The sequence below is a fragment of the Dipodomys spectabilis genome, unplaced genomic scaffold (assembly GCF_019054845.1).
Source record: "Dipodomys spectabilis isolate Male_0828 unplaced genomic scaffold, ASM1905484v1 ptg000257l, whole genome shotgun sequence".
Classification (NCBI taxonomy): Eukaryota; Metazoa; Chordata; class Mammalia; order Rodentia; family Heteromyidae; genus Dipodomys; species Dipodomys spectabilis.
The window spans coordinates 1,330,967-1,347,044 of NW_024870934.1; the positions used below are offsets into that span (position 1 = coordinate 1,330,967).

General features: G+C 62.2%; 1 protein-coding gene across 1 annotated transcript; it reads left to right on the top strand.

The window, feature by feature from the left end:
* The first annotated feature begins 14,717 nt into the window (after positions 1-14,717).
* On the top strand, positions 14,718-16,061 carry Rps21 (ribosomal protein S21). Its single transcript, XM_042699543.1, has 6 exons — positions 14,718-14,792; positions 15,024-15,086; positions 15,335-15,398; positions 15,519-15,590; positions 15,862-15,917; positions 15,999-16,061. The coding sequence occupies exons 2-6, from the start codon at positions 15,037-15,039 to the stop codon at positions 16,006-16,008; spliced, it is 252 nt and encodes an 83-aa protein (XP_042555477.1). The 5' UTR covers positions 14,718-14,792; positions 15,024-15,036; the 3' UTR covers positions 16,009-16,061.
* Positions 16,062-16,078: the final 17 nt, after the last annotated feature.

The following is a 16,078-nucleotide window of genomic DNA, read 5'->3' on the forward strand; positions in this document are numbered from 1 at the left end:
AGCCGCCCCTCCCCCCGGGCCCGGCCCGGCCGCCGTCCGGGGATGGCCGCGGTGGGGGTCCGGATGGGGACCCCCCTACCCTCCCCGCCCCCGGGCGCCCTGCCCTGCTCCGGCCGGCCCCAGCGGGTCCCAGCTGGGCTCCGCCCGGCTCTCCAGAAGGGCGAAGGGCCAGTAGAGCGGTCGCAGGTGCCCGCGAGAGCGGAGGACGAGGGATGCTCCCAGCGGCGCGGGCGGACACACCGGGCCCCGGGCGGGAGGCCCGCGTGGCTGGGCACTGAGGGCTCCAACTGCCCGGCCAGGCCCGACCCGTGCTCCGAGCGACGCCCCTGCCCGGCCCCTGGTGAGGAGCCCACAGCCCGGGGACGGGGACGGGGCCCAGCGCCGCGGCGCAGTGCCGGCCTCTGGGTGGCCGCGGCCTCGGCCACTGGGGCTCCTCCTCCCCTTGGGTTCCGGGGCCAGACTGGCCTCGAGGGGAGCCCTGGGGCGGGGTGGGGCCACAGCTGCCGGGCTGGCAGCTCCCCCAGTCTCTGGGCCGGCCGGCCCAGCCATTGTCCCCCGTTGGTGGTGGGGTTCCCATCTCTGGCCGGGCGGGGCACGGCTGAGTTTATGAAGTTCGGGACCACAGTGGGTGCTGGTGGGGGCTCCAGGTGAGCAGCTGAACCATACCAAAGGGCTCCACCGCTTGCGCAGCGCCATAGCTTCCGGCAGCCCCAGCCTCCTAAACTCCCCAATCCCAAGGCACTGGGCGGCCCCTCCCTGTGGAGCTGAGAACGGGGCAGTGGGAGGGGCCACCCCTCCACGGTGCCTCCCAAGTCCCTCCAGAGCCTCCGTTAGCTCCCCCACCTGGGCGAGGCTGGGAGGCCTCTCCCCTTTGTGGAAGCTCCAGGTGGTACAGCGCACCGGGTGCCCCCAGGTGGGCTAGAAGCTCGGAGGAAGCAGGAGGTCAGTGGGTGAGGGACAGCTGGGGCGGAGGCAGACCCCACCCTGCTGCGCCCAGAGGTCATCCTCGCCACGCCCACCAGGCCATGTGTGCTGGCCCCGCTCCCCTGGACAGCTGTGGGCCCTGACATCATGGGGGCTGGAGGCTGAGATGCACACGATCCCCAGGGTCTGGCCAGGCTCCTGAGAATCTGCAGGCTTCCCACCAATCCCTGGGGGGGCTGGCCGGCAGAGACCCAGCCGAGAGCCAGCCGCGGCCAAGAGCCCTCCCGGCCTCCTAGTGGCCAGGCCAGGCTGTCCAGAACACTGGCCAGGCTTAGGGAGGAATGACTGCCGGAGAATGTGCTGACTCAGGAAGAACGGCCGGCGTGGGGAGGGTTAATCCTGGGGTAGCTGCTTCCCAGAAGACAGCTGCCCCACACGAGCAACTGGCACTGGGCAGCAGCGGGCAAAGTGGGCAGAAGACAAGTCACACAGGCCGGCTCAGCATCCATCCTCTGCCCCGTCCCCACGCCACTGGGAGAGGCCAGCTGGGTCTGGAGATGGGCAGCAGCCAGCAGGTGAAGGAGATATCCCAGCAGCTGCCCGAGCCTGTGGGGAGGGGCGGAGCTCCTCCCTGTCCCCCACCTGCAGCTAACCAGCTCAGGTTCTGGATCCTCACCACTTGGACGAATGGGAGTCCCTCCTGTTCTCCTTTGACTCATGAATGGGAGTCCCTCCTGTTCCCCTTTGACGCACAGCCAGTCTAACCCCTTGTCCCCCTTACAGACGGGACACTGAAGCCACAAGGGTTAAGACAATCAAGAACACAGAGAAGGAGCTGTCCTGAACCCACAGGAGAGGGTGCCCAGGCCAGAGTAAGGCCAGGAAAGCAGGGCACAGGCCCTGCTGCTCTCCCTTAAGGCAACACAACATCTGGAGCCCCTCAGCCAGCCCCAGGGCCACAGGAGTCTGGGGTCAGGAGCTCTGGAGGGAAGGGCGCCCCTCCCCGCAGCCCCACCCAGGGGTCCGGCCCGTTCTCCTCAGCCCGGGATCCTGAGCCAAGCAAACCTGCCCCCCCACCTCCAATGGTGCTCCTTTCCCAGGTGCCCCGGGGCCCCTGCAGGCCCACCGTGGGACAGCCAGGGGGAATGGGACTCAGTTCATCTGAGCTGGCCCCCGGGAGCCACACTGGGGACGTGGAATGCTCCAGGCTCCAGATTGCAAGTGCCAACAGGGAACTGACGATCCTGAGCTGGTCTGCACATGTCTCTGTTCCCCGGGAGGGCTGCACGTGGCAGGCTCTCCGTGCTCCAGCCAGTATCAGCACGGGGCCCTCAAGGCTCCAGTCCCAGTCCTGCGGAAGGCTGGCGGCAAGTTTGGGGATATCAGAGGCTATGGTCCCTCTCTCAGGGCTGCTCCGAAACCCTTCCAACTAGCAGTGGTGAAACTTCTATTTCTATCCAAGGAGCAGAGAAGCCAGGAACTGTGTCTGGTTTCTGTGTCAGGATGGTCCAGTCTGTCCTCTGAAGAGAACACAGACTCGCCAGACACCAGGAGGACTCAGGAAAACATCTTATCAGGACAATATAAACCCCTAGGGTGGAGCTCTGATCTCTGCTGGCCACTGCCGGGCCAAGCTGTGTAATGTGGTCCTCAGCACAACAGCTCTGGAAGACGTATGTGGGTCACTAAGGGACCCAGCCCAGAGCCAGGGAGCTGGGGGAAGAGGTCTATGGGTCACTACGGGACCCAGCCCAGAGCCAGGGAGCTGGGGGAAGAGGTCTATGGGTCACTACGGGACCCAGCCCAGAGCCAGGGAGCTGGGGGAAGAGGTCTATGGGTCACTACGGGACCCAGCCCAGAGCCGGAGAGCTGGGGGAGCTGAAGTGGAGGCGGCGGCCAGGGTGGGGGCCAGAGCAGGCCTCTGCACCTCTCCTCCCGGGGCCGGGCAAGCGCGCCTCTGCCCACCCCCAGGGAAGCTGCCTTTCTTCAACTTTCTGCTCCCAAAGGGTGGGGTGAGGGTGCTGGGCCTCTCCTGCCTGAGAAGCGACTGGAAGAAGAGGGTCTCCCTGGTGGTTGCAGCCCCTTCTAGGACGCACTGGGCTTTTGGTGGTCACAAAGGCCAGGCCCTGGACTGATGCCAACCAGGAATGGAGGATTTGGCCCTGGCCCAGTTCTCAGAGCTTCTGACTTCAAGGTTCCTCCACGGCCCGGCCCCGGGCACCGCTCTGTGGCAGCCCCAGGGCCTCCAGCCTGTGTGTGCTCATAGCACAGGCTCTGGTTTCCAAACTCCAAGAGCACCAGAGACCCACCAGGTGCTGTGTTCCCGTCCGTCCACCTGCCTGCAGCAGAGGTCAGAGGTCACACAGATGGTAGAAAGGGGGTCCCCGTGCTGGCTCTCTGTGGACCAGGGCACCTCTCCTCTACCCCGCTCACTGTGTCCCCTTAGGGTTACAGCCAGGCGTGGGCTTAGAGCCCTGCATGGAGGACCCAGATCTACAACAAGCACTTGGACTTGAGGGACTCGTGGTGCTACCCACAGTGCTCAGAACAGTGGTTAGGAGTTCAGAATGCAGGCTCCAGCTTAGAAGCCCCTTCCCTAGCCTGGGCACCTCTGGCTGAGGACGGGGGCCCAGCACCCCACAGGGTCCTTAGATCCTCGCCTCTGACCTCTCCCACTTGGGATTTGACCTGCCACCTCCATCCAGACCCTGAGCCCCAGCCTTCTTTGTGTGACTGCCTCCTTCCTCCCTCATGTGACTGCCTCCTTCCTCCCTCCCTCCCTCAGAGGCCTGGCCTTCCTGGCTGGACATGTTCAATCTATTAAGTCTAAGCCGTCTTCAGGCTGTTCCCAGGAGTAGAGAGGGGTCCCCACACCCCAGGGAGTGAAGGACCAGCCCTTGGGGGTCACCTGCCCTGGGCTGCATAGATTTCTGAGGAGCCTGCAGTTTAGAGGACACTTAGAATGTCCCAGGGGAGTCTCTTAACTCTGTGCCTCAACTCCTGTCCTGCCTGTTCTCAGGCTCCCCAATCCTGGATTCTGGGAGCTGGAAGGAGGAGCAGCCTGCTGGGGGGGGCAGGAGGGGAGCTGCATCCATGAAGGCATTGTCCTCACCTGCCTGGCAGGCCTTGGCCTGGAGGACAAGCCTCAGGTCCCCCAGGCCACCGGCCTCCTGGGAGGGAACAGCGTGCTCCCTGGGAACCCTGGAGATCCAACAGAGGAAGGGGCTGGTCCTTCAGGGATGAGGTACAGGCTCCACGCTGGGGCCTGAGGCCGGGGTCCGGGGCTCCCCTCTCACCCAGGAAAGGGTTGCAGCCCACCGCCCACTGCAGCACACACCAACAACATCTACCGCTGGCCAACCCTGTCTCAGCCGGGGTGTGTGTGTGTGTGTGTGTGTGTGTGTGTGTGTGTGTGTGTGTGTATGTGTGTGTGTGTGTACGTGTACATGTGTGCCTGCATGCCAGTTCTGGGGTTTGAACTCAGGACCTGGATGCTGTCCTGGAGCTTCAAGGCTAGCACTCCACCAATTGAGCCACAGCTCCACTTCTGGCTTTTGTCATTTAATTGGAAATACGGTCTCATGGACTTTCCTACTCACCCTGGCTTTGAATGGTGATCCTCAGATCTCAGCTTCCTGAGTAGTTCAGACTTAGGGGGAGACAGAAAGGCGGGCTCCCTGCACGTGGGAGGCTGGTGGCATCCAAGGACCCTGAGCCTGGTCTCTGGGGGCCACCCACCCTGCCCTTTCCCAAGAGTACCAAAGCCTCAGCAGGCCCCTTCCTACCCTGGGCCTGGCCCAGCTAGTTCCCGTGGGGCAGGCAGGGTGAGGGCTCTGCCGCTCCAGGAGGTGCCCACAGGCAGCCTTATAAGGCCAGCGGCCTGGAGGAATGTCAGCCCCGAGATGGCCCAGTGGGCGGGGCCAGGGCTCCCCTAGCTCATTGCTTCTGATGGGCTGCAAACCTGGCTGCCTGGACCCCTCCCCCCAGGGAGCTGCCTGCAGGCTTCTGCCTGCTCTAGGCCAGCTGGTAGGGCCTGGGGAAGAGGGAGACCCTCACCAGAGCCGGCCAGGTTTCCCGCATGCGAGGGCAGGGACTGGAGGCTAGCTGTGCCTTGGGCTCCAGCCCACACCTATGCCCGGGGTTCCCGCCGTGGCCTGGCCCGTGGCCCTGCTCGCGTGGACCCCGGCAGGGGCTGGGTGGCCTTCCCTGCCTGCACGTCCGCACAGTCCCCCTCAGCTCTTTCTTCCTCATTCTTTCTGTCTCACCTGCCCAGGGCTGCCAGGAGCAGCCTTGCCAGTCCTGGCAGGGCAGTGACCCGCTGGAGGGTGCAGACGCCCCGAGCCCATGGTGCCAGCCACTGCTGTGCAGCCCCCTGCCCCCCCCATGGGCCCTCCCTGGCCCTCAGCCCCGCTCAGCCCCACCCCCAGCTGTAGTGTTCCTGAGTTCCTTCTTTGTGTTGGCCCCCACGGAAGAACAGAGAGGGCGTGGGTGGGAGGAGGACCTGGCCTTCACCTTCAGCGTGTGCTGCGTGGGCAGGCGGGCTTGAGTGGCACCGGGTCACCGCTGTGGCCTTGCAAGCAATGCACAGGGGGAGGGGGGGAGACGTGTGTCCTGCCCACGCCACTGGCTCTCAGGAGAGCTGGTTCAAGGCTCAAGGTGAGGGGCTGATGCATTGCCTGGTGCCACCCCTACATCTCCAGGGGTCCCCTAGAAGTTCCTGCAGTGCAAATCACCACCAAGTGTCTCTAGCCAGGAAGGGGCAGAGGACAGCCACCCAGCAGCGGGCTGGAGAAAGACCCGAGCTCCTCTCTGCCCACAGAGGACTTGATTTTAATTTCTGGGGCCAGTACTAGAGCTTGAACTCGGGGCTCTGTGTTCGTGTCAGCTTTTCTGTTCATGGCCGGGCTCCACCGCTTGAGCCACACCTCCTATCCAGCTGCAGACAGAGTCTCATGGACTTTTCTGCCTGGCTTAGTTTCGAACTGCAGTCTTCAGATCTCAGCCTCCTGAGTAGGATTACAGGTGGGAGGCACAGCCGGCTGGCTGGCAGTGGCTTTGAGGACAAGCTGCCCAGGGACAGCTCAGGTCATACCACAGCCCTCCTTAGGTGTTGGAAAGATGCTTACCTGGGTCCCAGAGCTGAGAAGGAGCTATGGAGGTTGGCTTAGCCAGGGTGGGTACTGGAGGGGTAGCATGCGGTCAGCAGCAGCTACCTCCCTGCGCCCACAGGCCACCCACAGAGCCTGCGAACACCAGCTGGGCCCTGTCTCCACGCACAGAGAGGCATGGGCCATCAACACAGGACACCCAGTCCCCACGTGACGCTGACTCAGCCCAGAGTGAGGCCCCTTGGGACCCAAGGCACAGGCACCCCACCCTCCCTGCCTGTCTAAGGCCAGAATGAAAGCCCCTGTCCCTTCTTGTCCCATAGGAGGCAGACCTGACAGGGGCCGTCCAGGGGTGTGGGGCTTCAACTGCCAGGGGACACCCAGGCCTCTTCCATCTCCTTTCCCCTGTTCACAGAGACAGGCTCAAGAACAAATGCCCACGGCAGAGGAGGCTTTGGGAGAGAACCCGGGCCGCCATGTTCAGACAAGGTGCCTGCCCCACAGGGGCTCCTGCCGGCCTGTGTCCCCGGCTCCTAACCAGGCCAGGAGCTGTCCAGCTTAGCCTGGCCAACTGGGGGCACAGGGTGGGCCAGGTGAGGATGGCCCCCCGGAGCCCAGCGGTGGGTCGGGGCCCCACTCTGGCCTCTGTTTGCCCCAAGTTTCAACATTAACAAAATATTTGTCCTGAGGCTCCTGCGGGGAAGTATTTCCGGAAAATGTAAACACGGAGGTTGGAAGGCTCCCGAGGTCTGTGGAAGGCGACAGGGACATCGGGGCTCAGGACCTTCCTGCGCGGCCTCGATGTCCCGGGGCAGCCAGGTCAGGGCCTCCACGTAGGACAGGCCCAGGACACCCTGCTAGCCCTGCTCCTAGCGCCATCGACCTTGCTGGGTGCAACACCCAGACGTGGCCCTGGAACCTCGACTTTGTCTTCTCCCCTCCTAGACCCTCCTGTGCGTGCTGCCCAACTGCCCGACCCCAGGAGGGGAGTGGAGCTGCCCACGTGAGCCCTCTCACAGACCAGACGGATTAGACAGGACGCAGGGGCTGCGCCACAGTGCCAGCGGGCACTGCCTCCCTGCACCGCGGGTCAGCAGAGCTCCTGGGCCGGTCGCTCCTGACCTTGTGGGCTGGGCCTTGTGCCGGACCTGCGCCCCTGCTGTGCAGCTACCCAAGCTGTCCTGGACCAGACCCCAGCCTCACCCCGTCTGGAGCTCAGACAGCCTGAACCCGGGACCAGAGCAGACCGTGGGCTGCTATCTCTGTCTGCCAGGAATGTTCCAAATCCCCACCCCTGCCCGCCCAGGTGGCGGAATGCGGGGGGGGGGGGCTGGGGGAGGGCCGCAGAACCCCCTCCAGGGCCTGGTATCAGGCGGGCTTCTTCTCAGGCCTGCACTGCCAGTATACCCAGCACAACCAGCGCTCCCAGGCCCGTCTCCAGAGCCTGCAGGGTGGCAGGGTCTGCTTTCGGGGAGTCCATTCTCCTCAGAAGCCTTCCTTGACCACCCACCCATGTGGCCCCTTTTGGGCCATCATCTCTCAGAACTCTTGACCCTCTAGAGGTGGTGGAGTTCCATGTTGAGAGCCTGCCTAGCATGTGCAAGGCTCTGGGCCCATGCCAGCACCCAACCAAGCCAAACCTCTCCCACAGGTCTGGTGCTGGCTGGACACTGCCTGGACACCGTCGGCGGGAGGTGCTCAGCAGGCATGCGCAGTAGCCCGGCCTCTGCCTGCTGGAGGCCAGCACTCACCCTCGCTTGTGATAAGGTCGCCTGTTTTGTGGGTGCGCTGTGGGGTGCCCAGCCACCTCCAGGCTTGGACTCAGGACCTGTAGTAAGCACTGAACAAGCACCTGAGGACTTGAGCAGGTGTCCAGAGCGGAGCTGGCTACGGTGCAAGGCTTGATGGGAAGCAGGCCTGGTCTAGGCCTGACCCCAGCTCTAGCCTGCACCTCAGCTGGGCGGGAGGGGAGGGGGGGAGTTGCGGAATTCAACTGTGCAAGCCTTGTGGTCATGGGGCCCCAGGGGACTTGGCTAGGCACCTACAGGAGCCCATCTGAGAGGCTCTGGGCGGTGAGAGCTCTGTGGACGCTCTCTGTGGGGCTGCAGGATGCTGGTCTCTGATCCCCAGAAGCACAGCCAGCCAGGGGGCACTACAATGGCCAGGCTAGGGGCACACCCCTCCCCTGGGACCCCTGCTTCTCCTCTCCCCCCTTCCCTGGGGCTCAACACAGGCTTTTAGCAGTCTGGCCCTCTGCCCACAGCAGCCTGGGACCCTGCTGAGCTGTGGCCTCTTGCAGGTACTTGCAAGAGGATGCAGCAGGGAAGGGGGAGGGGCTGTGGAACCTCCTGGCTGGCCAGTCCCTGGGGGTTTATCCAGTCTTGGAACATTCTGGGCCCTGGAGTTACAGACAGGTCTGGGTGGGGCAGGAGCTTTGAGGAGCCAGGCTGGCTGAGGGGACAAGCCTGGGCCACTCACCAGGGCAAGAGTTTGGATCCCATCACCCACCTGGCTTTCAGAGCCAGCAAACCCTGGCCTTGGGCGTGCTCGGGCAGCTACGGCGGGACACACCTAGCTGGCTGGCGCCTCCCCGAGGCTGCGGGCTGGGCTGCCAGGGGCGGCGTTCTCTGCAGCGCTCGGGCTTCAATGTGGGGACCTGACATGGGACGTCCACAGGGGGTCTGCTGGGCCAGGCGCACGGTGGGTAGGCTCTGGATGGGGCCTGTTCCTGAGTGCCAGGCTCAGCCCTCTGCCTGCTCCACATACAAGCGGGGAAGGCAGACTGGGCTCTGGGCACTGCCGATCCATCTAGACCAGACCAAGGCCCGGCGTGGTCTGCGGGGAGAGCGCCTTCCGGGTGTCCAGGGCTACAGCAGGTCAGAGCTTGGAGGACCGGGACAGGCGTGGGCTGAGCTTCCGCCTAGCAAAGCTAATACAACCTAAAGTGAAATGAAGTGGAAAGCGTCGGGAGCTGAGCAGCCCTGGCTCCCGAGTGAGCTGCGGCTTGCGGTCTGGCGGACCCCCTTGGCGCTGCCCGGTGGGGGTCTCACTTGAATCCTCTAAGTCCGCAGGGGGCCTCTGACTGCCCATTATGATTAGAGGGAACTGTGGCCTGGGACAGGGCCTTTGCCCAGGCAGGCTTTGGGGGAGGAGCTGCAGTTCCCGTCAGGCCTGTCCAGGGAAAGGGCATGTCCCTGGTCTGCCTGGTCGACCAGTCGTCCTGATCCTGGACTCAAGCCTGGAAAGAGGATTTCCTTGTTTTGTGCATTTCAGGCTGGCCCAGACACAGCTGCTGTGGTGAAGGTTGGGGGGGGGAGGGAAGGAGAAGGAGGGAGAGGAGGAGAAGGAGGAGGAGGAGGAGATGGCTTCTCTGAAGGCTGCACAGCCACTCAGCTAAAGCCTCACCTTCACAGTACTGAGGACTGCAGAAGTGAAGTAGGCAACGGAGCAGGGACTACTGTACACAGCCAGCCAGAATGGAGACCTGTACAGGACTGGGGCTGGCACAGTAAGGCCTCCAGAGTTCTCAACCAAGAGTTTAATCTAGCCACGTGAGTTTGGGTATTATGATGATGACGATGGTGGTGGTGGTGAGTGTGTTAACAATGGCTGTGGTGGGGATGGCTGCTGCTGCTGGCCATAGTGATGGTGCTGACAGTGACAACTGACTGCGGTGGTGGTGTACAATGCTGGTTCTGATGTAGCAGTGACGATGACACCTGTGACAGTGAGGCTGATGTCACGGCCCGGGTGGCGATAATGATGGTGCCGGTCACTGTGACGGTGTGGTGATGATTCTGATGCTGCTGATGTGACAGTGATGATGGGGTATGGGTGTGAGCAGGCGATGTTGGTGATGATGGGGTATGGGTGTGAGCAGGCGATGTTGGTGGTGATGGGGTATGGGTGTGAGCAGGTGATGTTGGTGGTGATGGGGTATGGGTGTGAGCAGGTGATGGTGGTGATGGGGTATGGGTGTGAGCAGGTGATGTTGGTGGTGATGGGGTATGGGTGTGAGCAGGTGATGTTGATGATGGGGTATGGGTGTGAGCAGGCGATGTTGGTGATGGGGTATGGGTGTGAGCAGGTGATGTTGGTGTGGTGGTAGTGACTGTAGGCTGTGACAGTGGTGGTGGTAAAGATAATGATAGAGATTGTGATCGTAAGGGCAGTGATGTTGATGACGGTGATGGTGGCTGATGGTTGGATGGGGTGCATATGGGTAGACGGAAAGGCCTTCTGACTACGCATGCGTGTCAACCTGTATAATACAGACAACTCCAGCCTGGGAGGCCGTTACCATCGCTCCACTTCATAGCTGAACAAGAGGCAGCTTGGTGACCGGATCTCTCCTGGGTCACTCAGCTAACAAGGCAGAGGAGGGCTGGTATGGTGGCTCAGCAGTAGCATGCTCACCTAGCATGCACAAAAAGCCCTGGGTCTGGGCTGGGAAGGTGGCTCAGTGGTAGAGCACTTGCCTTGCATGCATGAGGCCCTGGGTTCGATTCCTCAGCACCACATAAGCAAAAAGAAAAAAGCCGGAAGTGGCGCTGTGGCTCAAGTGGTAGAGCGCTAGCCTTGAGCTGAAGAGCTGAGGGACAGCGCCCAGGCCCAGAGTTCAGGCCCCTCAGCCAGATCCCCCCCCCCAAAAAAAAGCCCTGGGTTTGATTCCTCAGCACCACATAAGCAGAAAAGGCTGGAAGTGGTGCTGTGGCTCAAGTGGTAGAACACTAGTCTTGAGCAAAAGAAGCTCAGGGACAGTGCTCAGGTCCTGAGTTCAAGGCCCACGACTGAAAGAATGAAAGAAAGAAAGAAAAGAAAAAAGAGGGAGGAGGGGCAAAGCCAGCCCTCGATCCTGTGATTCTGGCTGTTGAATCACACAGGGCTCCTGCAGGTGCAGGGGGGGAGGAGGGGAGGAGGCGGCAGGTGTGAGCATGCTCTGGGGGATGCAGGGGCACTCCGCGACCCTGCGGAGGCCACCCTGTGGAGGCCACTGCTGATCTGAGCCCCAGGGCGGCCTTGGGGTTCTGCCTGAGGAAAGGATCTTCGCTCCCACCTGGCCTCGGCTTCCTTCGCACTCTGGGATCCATATAGAAGGCGCTGCAGCAACTACGGTGGCCGCAGGGGAGGGTGAAGGCGCTCAGCGGGCAAAGCAGGCTCCGAGTGGCTCTCGGATGCCCCCCAGCGCCCGCTGGGGGCAGTGCTGGGATTGGATGCTCCCCCAGCGCCCGCCGGGGGCCGTGCCGGGAGGTGTAGGACATCCCTCGGGATGGGCCCAGCCTAGCTGCCACCTCCCCGGCCTGTCATCCCTGTTGATGACACCGTTTGTGGGCCTGGGGTTTTATTTTATTTTAGTCCGTTGTGGGCCCTGAACTCTGGGCCTGGGTGCTGTCCCTCAGCTCTTCAGCTCAAGGCTAGCACTCTACCACTTTGAGCCACAGCACCACTTCCAGGTTTTTCTACTTATGTGGTGCTAAGGAATCAAACCCAGGGCCTCATGCATGCAAAGCAAGCACTCTACCACTGAGCCACCTTCCCAGCCCGGGCCTGGGGTTTTATGCCACAGGTTTTTCAGTGAGCTTATGGCTGCATTTTCACATAAACCTTAGAAAGTTTTCTACAAAGCCTGTATGGATTTGGCTGGGATGGAATTACTCTGCAGACATGTAAAGAAACCCGTGATTTCCCCCAACACACAAGGAGACATGCCACTCCACGTGCCAGGTTTTCCTGCATGTCCTCACCACAGTGCCACAGTTCACATGAATGCATACCCTACGTGCTTGTCAGACTTACCTCCCTCAAACGTGACCCTGGTAGTGCTATTGGAAATGGCATCGATTTCTAGGTTCAATTTCTTCATACATATGTGTGTGTGTGTATGTGTGTGTGTACTGGCGCTTGAACGCAGGGTGTTCTACTGCTTAAGCTGTTAGGTTTTTAAAAAGAGGTAATCGAGTAAGAACAGCACCAGCACGCACGTGGTATTCAGGTAAGGGGTAGGTTTATTCAGTAGACCTGCTGGGACCAGGCAAGGTTGGCACTCCATGTGGCTGGGAAAGGCCTGGGAATGAGAGAGAGCTGGGAAAGAGAGGAAAGAGCTAGAAAAGAGCAGAGAGAGGGGTGAGAACAGTAGCACTCACGTGGTATTCAGGTAAGGGGTAGGTTTATTCAGTAGACCTGCTGGGACCAGGCAAGGTTGGCACTCCACGTGGCTGGGAAAGAGAGAGGAAAGAGCCAGAGCAGAGAGAGAGCAGAGAGAGCTAGAAAAGAAGAGCAAGAGCTGGAAAATGAACAGAGAGAGAAAGAGAGAGAGTCTGGGCCTGGGCTAGCCCTTATCTAGGGTATGGGCGGGGAAAGGTGTGGCCACATCAAATTCAGATGTGACCTCTTCCAGGTGTCTCAGTTGCCTAGGTAACGCAGGTACTGGGTGGAGACTTTGCTGCGAGGAGGGTGGAGTCTGCTTGCCATCCAGGGGCGGACCTTACATAAGCCATACTTCCACTTCTGACTTTTTGATGGCCAATTGGAGATAAGTCCCATGGACTTTTCCTGCCCAGCTGGCTTTGAACCAAGATCCTCAGATCTCAGCCTCCTGAGTAGCTAGGATTATAGGCGTGAGCCATTGGTGCTCAACTTCACTTATATTTTGGTAGTTAACTGGGGATAACGCCCTCACAGGCTTCTGCCTAGGCTGGCTTTGAACCCAATTCTCAAATCTCAGACTCCTCAGTAGCTAGGCTTACAGGGGTGAGCCACTGGTGCTTGGTTGTAATTTTCTCTTGATCGCTGGTTTTGAGCAAGGGGCCTTGGTAGTTTTTTTCCCCCATCTTTTGTCTTGGGAGTTAGCAGAATTCCTTGGATTTAGGAGTGTTTTAAAACATTTATATCTAAGCAATTACACATGTTTACAGGATGCCCACTTATATTTGATACACGTATACATTTTGTAACATTTAGATCAGGGTAAACTATGTGGTTTGCTGGGTTAACTCACACTTTGACACAGCCAGGCCAGCTGCAGATCCCCAACCGCAAACATAAACAAGTCATCTCTGATACCACTGGCATTTCCGGAAAGGCACACGCCTCAGGGCCTGCTGGGACAGAACCACCTTCCCAAGGACAGTGGCTTCAGTTGACCTCGCTTCGGACACTGCTGGAGTCTAGAGGAAGCATCAGCAGACACAGTCTCTTCCAGGCATGGGATGAGGGTGGGGTTAGGGAGACTTTTGTTTTTTCAGTCTTGGGGCTTGAACTCAGGGCCTGGGCCTGTCCCTGAGCTGCTTTAGCTCAGGCTGGTGCAATACCATTGAAGCCACAGTTCCACTGCTGGCTTTTTCTGTTTACATGGTATTGAGGAATCAAACCCAGGGTTTCATGCATGCTAGGCAAGCACTCCACCACTAAGCCACCTTCCCAGCCTGTGGGGGTACTTTTTTCAATCTCAGCTCCTCCAGGACCCAGATGATAAATCCTCTCAGTCCTATGAAATGGAGGACAACTCAGAGGGGTGAGGGCTTCAGGTGCACTCAATTGGTGTCTTGTGTGCCTACTAAGTGCAGGGGCGATCTTGTGTGAAGGAAGGCAAGCTGGATCTAGAGAGCCCTCAGCAGTAGTGTGAGGTGGGCCGGGCCAAATGTGAGCTGGCAGCCCAGATTCCCATTAGGTGCTGATCAGGGTGGAGCTGACTCCAGAGACCGACTGCCCAGTACACCTCCAGCTAGTGAGTCCGGGGATGTTCGTGTCCTCTTCCGTGCGGGTCCTGGGCCTTGCGCTCCAGGCTGGCACTCCACCGCCTGAGCCACAGCTCACTTGCAGCTTTTCGGTGGTTGAGTGGAGACAGGAATCTCGCGGACTTTCTGGCTGGGGCTGGCTCTGAACTGCAACCTCGCGAGGAGCGAGGGTAACAGGCGTGAGCCACCGGCGTCCGGCTTCTACGTTTTGCGGCGTGGAGGAGCTCTGTACGTGCGGTGTCTCCGAGGGCGGCCGGGGACCACCGGGGTCCTGCCCGGGGAGCCCCGGGCTCAGCCCCCGCTCGGGCCCGGGCTTCCCTGACCCTGGCCTGCCAGAGCCCGCCCGCCACCGCGCGAGGCCCCGGAGCGGGGCTCGGCCGCCCCGCCGCGGGCTCCGCTGCGCGAGTCCCTCCCTGCGTGCGGCGGGTCGGCGTGGGCCGAGGCCTCGGCCGAGGCGTGGGGGGGCCGAGTGCGCGTGGGCCTCCCGCCCCGCGTGCGGACGCCCCTGCCAGGCCGCGGGGCCACCGCGGAGGGCGGCCGCGCCCGCGGGGCCAGGGGGTGCGGGTGCGGGGCCGGGGGATGCGGGGCCGGGGGCGCGGGGTGCGGGGCCGGGGGCGCGGGGCCGGGAGGCGCGGGGTGCGGGGCCGGGGGGCGCGGGGTGCGGGGCCGGGGGGCGCGGGGTGCGGGGCCGGGAGGCGCGGGGTGCGGGGCCGGGGGGCGCGGGGTGCGGGGCCGGGGGGTGCGGGGTGCGGGGCCGGGGGGTGCGGGGGGCGCGGGGGGCGCGGGGCCGGGGGACGCGGGGCCGGGGGCGCGGGGCGGGCGGCGTCCGGCGCTCCACAAGGCGGAAGCGGAAGCAGAAGCAGAATCGCATCTAGATGGAAACCGGAAAGGAGGCGGTGCTCAGGCTCGGCGCGGCCGCGTGACCCGGACACGATCGCCAAGGCCCCGCCCCGCCCGCCGATACCGCTGCCGGGGGACGCCGCACTTCCTTTCTGCGCTCGCGCTCGTCTCGGAAGCAGCTGAGGTCGGCCGCGCTGCGCGGGCGGCGGGCGGCGGGCGGCGGGCGGCGGGCGGCGGGCGGCGGGGCGGTGGGGCGGCGGGCCGGGCCTGGTGATGTCCGGGGGCCGGGCCGTGCGGGGATCGCCCGGCCGGGGCCCGATGATTCCCCGGGGCCGGGCCGTGCGGGGATCGCCGGGGCCATGCGGGGACGAGTGCGGCCGGGCTGAACTCATGGCCGCGCGCGGTGGTTTCGCAGGTTTGGCTTCGATATGCAGAACGACGCGGGCGAGTTCGTGGACCTGTACGTGCCGCGGAAGTGGTGAGTGCGCCCCCCTGGCCCCCCCCCCCCCGCTCCCCCCGTCCCCCTCCCCGCCCCTCCTACCCCCTCCCCGCCCCTCCTACCCCCTCCCGCTCGCCCCCCGCTCCCCCTCCCGCTCCCCCTTCCGTCCCCCTCCCCGCCCCTCCTACCCCCTCCCGCTCGCCCCCCGCTCCCCCTCCCGCTCCCCCTTCCGACCCCCTCCCCGCCCCTCTCACCCCCTCCCCGCTCACGGCGCCTTCCTCCCTTAGTTCCGCCAGCAACCGCATCATCGGTGCGAAGGACCACGCGTCCATCCAGATTAACGTGGCCGAGGTGAGCTGGGGAACTCCGGCTTTGGCAAAGCCGGGCCTCCCGGGAGGGGCCTGGAACTGTCGGGCCGGCCCAGGCCAGAGCCGGGGGCGCCTGAGTGAGTGGTTCCCCCCTTTTCTGCAGGTCGACAAGGTCACAGGCAGGTTTAACGGCCAGTTTAAGACCTATGCCATCTGTGGGGCCATTCGCAGGATGGTGAGTTCTCCGTGACAGTTGCACCACCGTGTTTGGGCACTAGAATTTTCTGTGTACCATCCCTTCCTCAGGCTGGAATGGAGGTAGACGGAGTCTTGCTGGCTGCCTGCCTCCTCTTGGGTGTCAGTCTCACACTCCCGGAGTCTGCTCCCAACCAGCTTCCCTCACTGGTGTAGTCGTAGAAATGTGAGCTGGCCAATCCTATGGGATCCCTTGCCAGCCCCCTGGGATCCCTGATGGGAATATTCAGGACTGTTCCTTCTTTTCAAAGGGGGAGTCAGATGACTCCATTCTCCGACTGGCCAAGGGTGATTGCATTGTCTCAAAGTAAGTGGGGTCCTTACATTGGGGCACAGTGGACCAGGACTTCCCCAGAAACACGCTTTTAATTTTGTTTTTCTCTTGTAGGAACTTCTAAGAGTTGGAAATTTAGAGTGGAACATTTGTCATAAATAAACTTGAGAAACTGTTGGTTTTTTCTGTGTATG

Bases quoted from the DNA above. Each gene is read 5' to 3' on its own strand.
- Rps21 (XM_042699543.1), top strand. From the start codon at position 15,037: ATGCAGAACGACGCGGGCGAGTTCGTGGACCTGTACGTGCCGCGGAAG. The intron at 15,087-15,334 runs GTGAGTGCGCCC...TTCCTCCCTTAG, and splicing joins CTGTACGTGCCGCGGAAGTG to TTCCGCCAGCAACCGCATCA. The intron at 15,591-15,861 runs GTGAGTTCTCCG...TTCTTTTCAAAG, and splicing joins GTGGGGCCATTCGCAGGATG to GGGGAGTCAGATGACTCCAT.